Source organism: Monopterus albus, unplaced genomic scaffold, assembly GCF_001952655.1.
Source record: "Monopterus albus unplaced genomic scaffold, M_albus_1.0 scaffold49.1, whole genome shotgun sequence".
NCBI classification, from domain to species: Eukaryota; Metazoa; Chordata; class Actinopteri; order Synbranchiformes; family Synbranchidae; genus Monopterus; species Monopterus albus.
This window is the reverse complement of record NW_018127929.1, coordinates 1,592,864-1,598,127: the sequence shown is the minus strand read 5'-3', so window position 1 is coordinate 1,598,127 and position 5,264 is coordinate 1,592,864. Positions and strand designations below refer to the sequence as shown.

Below are 5,264 nucleotides of genomic sequence, written 5' to 3'. Positions count from 1 at the left end.
TCAATATGGGGTGCTGTGTGTACATTAATGAGGAAAACAATGAACTTAAATGATTTTAGCATATGGCTGCAATATAACATAGAGTGAAAAATTTAAGGGGGTCTGAATACTTTCCGTACCCACTGTATATGCATTCTCTGTTGGGCAGATTGTGTTTTCATATCTTTAAATAGCGACACTGCAATCACATTGTAATGGAATTGTTCTCTCCCCTAACATTCACATTAACACGTGTAACTTTATCACCCAAACGCCAGCCTATATGCCATTGTATTAGTTTGTAATTTCACAACTGTATTTTGCAAAATTAATTCTCCTAGCCCACTTCAAAAGGCTTGCAAAGTGAGATCAATTAAAAACCAAATGTATACAATAAAGAGTCATAAATCACAGGTAATATGTCATATTTAAACATTACCATGAAGCTGCGACTCAAATCATATAATTTAACTCAAACATCTACAGTAATTTTTTACTCTGAGCTGTTGATACCAGAGAATGATGTGGTGTGAGAGCTAGAGAACAGCAGAGAGTGGAGGTGCCAAAGACATAGATGCAGGGCTGTGGGATAAGACTGGCATCTGCATATCAAAGGCAGCATGGACAAACAGCGGAGAAAATGATTAGGATAAAAACTGTAACATAGGGCTATAAACATCTAGACTATTTGTACTGAATATGAAGTCAAATTTTACAACAGCAGTCAATTCAAAAGTCAAAGCTTTTATTCTTTTGTCAAAAGACAGAGTGGATTTCATAAGCAAAATGAGTATTTTAGTCAGATGACATATATGTTTAATTAGAGGCACAGGGTGTCAAGTATTTTACTCATTTGTGCTTAGCTCGTCTGGCTAGACTACGAATGATGAATAGCTCCAAAAATGTGACTTTCAAAACATTACCAAATACATATGATCAAGCTCATAAAACAAAGATGAAAGCACAATGGCTGTGCATACAGAATGTCTACTGGTGAACAATAAACAATATTTTCACCTCTAATTTAGTGCTGAGTTTAATGATGGATTCATAAAGTATCTTTTATGGGCATATTTGACTGGTTTGCATAAGTGCTTTCTGCGCTTCATTTCAGATGCACTCTGCACCTTGAGACATGTGTGTTATTTATCCAAAAAGGCACATCAGCCTGGAAGTGCACTATCATCTGCATGTAATCAGCCCAGTGTGCCCCTAACTGCAGGGAACATGATAAGTGTGGGGGAGTGCGCCTCTCGCAATTAGCATGGAAATTTTTCTAGCTTCTAGGAGCAGGTGCAAATTGCACAGGTGTGACAAAATGAAGGTTGAGAAAGGGAGAAAAAGAAAATTTAGTTGGTCTGTATTTTACAGACATCTCACAGCAGACAAAGTACAATGTACTTTTAGTGATTTACCTTCTGAGAAGATAAACAACCACTGATTTTACAGGTGTGACTTTTAAATAATTTGGTTCCAACATAATAGGAGGTGGCCTTATCTGGCCTTATCAGTGAGACATTTTTCAAGATTTCAGTAGATGGCATTTAAATCTGTGTTTCAAGTGTTGAAAACAGGATGAGCCAAAACATATCTGTCAGTAAGCAATGAAATGAGCCCACATAAACATACTCTTTTATAGTCTAGAGTCAGTCTTGGGGCTGCAGAAGTGTTGAACTAGTATAAACCTGTCATGTGCACAACCTCACTAGAGTCCTGGCTTGAGTGCAAATCCCTGTACTGGCCATATAGTTTGATGTAAGCCAGAGTATAAAGCTGGAGTCTGGAGGCCAGCTGAGCTTGAGGGCAAATGGATCAAGTCTGTATGGTCTCTCTGGTTTTAAAATCCTCCAACAGTGCCTTTGTTTTATCTGTCAAACTGTGCCCTGTTTTGCTGTATTAGAAGAACTTCCAAAGTGATTTAGCCCCTTGAAACTTTGGAAAACATTAGGCTCAAGTTCTTTTCCCATGTTAAGCTATAGACATGTCATTCCTGCAAACTGTCTTTAGGAAGCCCATTTTAACTTATAGCTCTTTGGGTGATCATTGTTAGATGTCCCAACTTTTAATACCATAGATCTTTGTTTCTATTGATGTTCCAGAGTGTACCATCTTATGTCATGTGGTTCTTCAGTACAAACCCATGCTAAGACAAATCAGAGAGGTAAAATATAACCTTCACCACCTTGTTCTGCACTGCTAAATGGTTAAAATCTCTCTAATGCATGATTAAACTCATACAATTAACATTCTGTGAATGAGACCTATGTTAATTGGCCATCTTTTTAAAATGACTCACTCCAATGAATGCTGCAGTTGGACATTGTAAGGGTGCTTGCATCCCAAAGGTATTTTCAAGGACAGATAGAGACACAACTGTGCACAACTGTATTCAAACCCTAATTAATCCCCCTTATTAGGATTTAAAATCACATCATCTTAAATACATCAATATTACAAATAATATTTGGCCAAAAATGCTTGTGTCATGCACTTCTCTGGTGATAACTAACATTAAATGCTGACTACTATGAGGATTTTGAAATGTGAAATTTCAGTATCTGAATTATTGTACATTTCTGAAAGAAAAGCACAAAAGTAGCATTCTGATGAAATCAGAGACAGATCCTCCATTACATGCAACCATTCAACCACCAAGATACTATGGAAAGCTCAATATTATTAAACTTGATTATGCCCCCCAAAAATCTGACAAAATGTGCCTGGGTCTTTCTCTAATTATATAATCCTTTCAACAAATGTGTCCATACAAGCAGTATCCAGTGTGCCATTTATGCTGTAGAAATCCTACTGTAATAATTTACGTTACAAAGGTCTGACCCTGGTAAGCTACACCAAACAGATCATGTGGCTTTGTTTAGCCAAGCGCAACTACTGTAACCTATAGGGCAGAACAGAGGAAAAGCATTTCATGGTTACTGCGTTGATGTATAGTGCACATGTGTACTATATGTGTGTATGAGCAAGAAAGTGAGTAAATAAAAGACAGACAGAAAAAGTAAGATATACTGTAGGTTGAGCATATTTTTCTAGTTGTGCATAGATAGACCCTCATGATCTCTCTTTTGATTACGGGAGCATTTCACCTCAAACAGCATGTTACTTATCAGAGTGAGCCAGCTTTTCTGAAGACTGGCAGCATAGATGGAGAACTGCCATGGAGTAAGTCTCAATCCTTACTCAACTATCACTGTCACTCTCTCTCATATATGTGCATATATCCTTCCAGGTACGCCCTGGACAGGTCACCAGGCTATCACAGGGCTGACCTGTGCATGTGCAAATGTGTGTATTTGTACACTAGTTACCTGAAGGTCATTTGGAATATCTGTCCAAAGTTGACTTGCTGGGTTTTGTTGTTGTATCCATGCAGCATCTCACCAAACAGGGTGACATTGAAGTATACATCCTGCCTTGGACACTTTGGTCCCTCACAGTTGTCTGACTGCAGGAGGCAGGAGCGCCCATCCCCTGCCAGTTTATACTCCTGCACGCACCTAAGGAGAAGGGAAAAGTTGTCAATATAACAAACTTGTATCTAAACAGGTCTTACTGTTGTTTCCGCTGCAGAACCGAGGCAGCCACCTGCGGTGCCAACTCACACCGATGGCTCTAACCATCAGGGGCAACGGGGGGGTTCAGTGTCTTGCCCAAGGACACTTTGACACATGAACTGCAGGCACCAAGATTCAAACCACCGACCCTCCTTGGGAGACGATTGCTCTACCCACTGAATTGCAGTCGCCCCACAAAGGAATTTGTTTCTAGTACAGAACTGAGGCAGCTGTCTGCGGCGCCAACTCACACCGATGCGGTTAGCTGGTGCTAAGGTTTAGGCTAATGCAGTTGATCAGGTCTTAGTGCCTCAGTGTGAAAAGAAACTCTACAATGGTTGTCAAGACTGCCCTGAAAATGCAGCAGACCTGGTGGAGCAGGGTCCTCCTGCGGTGTGACAGAAAAGGTATTTTGCTTTCTATAAAGCAACAGTTTGCTCAACCACAGAATGAGTCCAATTGCACCATGCAGTATATAATATTACTTTCATCTATTAATTTCAGAATCCAGTTGGCTAGCTGTTACATATTTGCATCCCCACAATGGACTGGTCAATCAACCAAAGACTCAATCATGCCTTGGCCCGTACAACAGTGACTGTTAGAGCTACTTGTCACAAAGATTTTGCACATTGAGATGACAATGTTTCTCATTTACAAAAACAAATTCATCATCTTGAAAAATGAGTCCCATTCAATTGCACTGAAGGCATTAGGGAAAATGGACATTGCTACAAACTGCATTTTAATATCGGCTGTTTCCTCACAGTGTAAGGGAACCTAATGTTCTGGCAAAAATTCTGCCATCCCACACACCTCAAGGAGAATTAGGATATACTTCACCTGTCAGTTTGCTCCCTCTCTGTCAAGTTTCCCATTGCCAGAAATCCAGACATTGTCAGGAGATGCATATATATACAAGTATTCATAGTTTCTTTGTGTCATTCATTGCAGCACTTGGGCCCACAACAGCATATGAATTCAACGGCTGGATTGGTCAGGATTACTGGATCTACTGTACAGTCGGTTACCAGATCAGCATTTCCAATTTGGCCAACCAAATAAAAGCTTCTACACTACAAAAGTGAATCATTTAGTCACGTTCTTAGTAGGAAAAGAAAATAAAACGTGCCAAGAATGCTGAAGAGTTGACATTAGAGGTGACTGTCTGAAAAAGTTGTCTATGTTTAATGTTGTGAAATAACAATCTGCCAATATGGCACAAACAGCCTTGACCACTGATCTATTGTACCTTGTGCATAAGAGGCAAAAGGCAACGGTAGTATAAGAGTGTAGAACGTAACTTCTTGCCATATATTAAGTCCTTTAGTAAAAGACTGTGAACTTTTAGAATGCCACAATGTTACACTGTTGGTGACCAGCCGCATGGCCACAGTATAACCTTTATCAAATGGGAAACTCCCTGGAGATTACTATGCCTTGTGACACAGAGTCTAGTTCTGGGGAAGTTGCTCAAAAAGCTTCCCCAGTCCATATACAAAATATCAGCTCAATGGAGCAGTGTGGGTTGAAGAAGAGGTCATATATATCGATTCAATGTGTCACTGAACACTGTGCAAGAAGTTCAGCCAGCATGGTCCAAGATTCAGGTTTATTCTTTGCTGCAGCTTTTGAATGCCTGCATTGAAAAGTCCAAACCACCAAGGACAAATGGGGTACAGAGTAGATGTACTGTACCTGTTGATGTAGATG

At 39.8% G+C, this 5,264-nt stretch overlaps 1 protein-coding gene across 1 annotated transcript in view; it reads right to left on the bottom strand.

Annotated features, from left to right (window-relative positions):
* astn2 (astrotactin 2) overlaps positions 1-5,264 on the bottom strand; it is a 181,759-nt gene that overhangs the window by 20,936 nt on the left and 155,559 nt on the right. Inside the window, exon 13 of the mRNA XM_020600844.1 lies at positions 3,306-3,494. Within this exon, the coding sequence (XP_020456500.1) occupies positions 3,306-3,494 (189 nt within the window). The remainder of the gene's footprint in view (positions 1-3,305; positions 3,495-5,264) is intronic.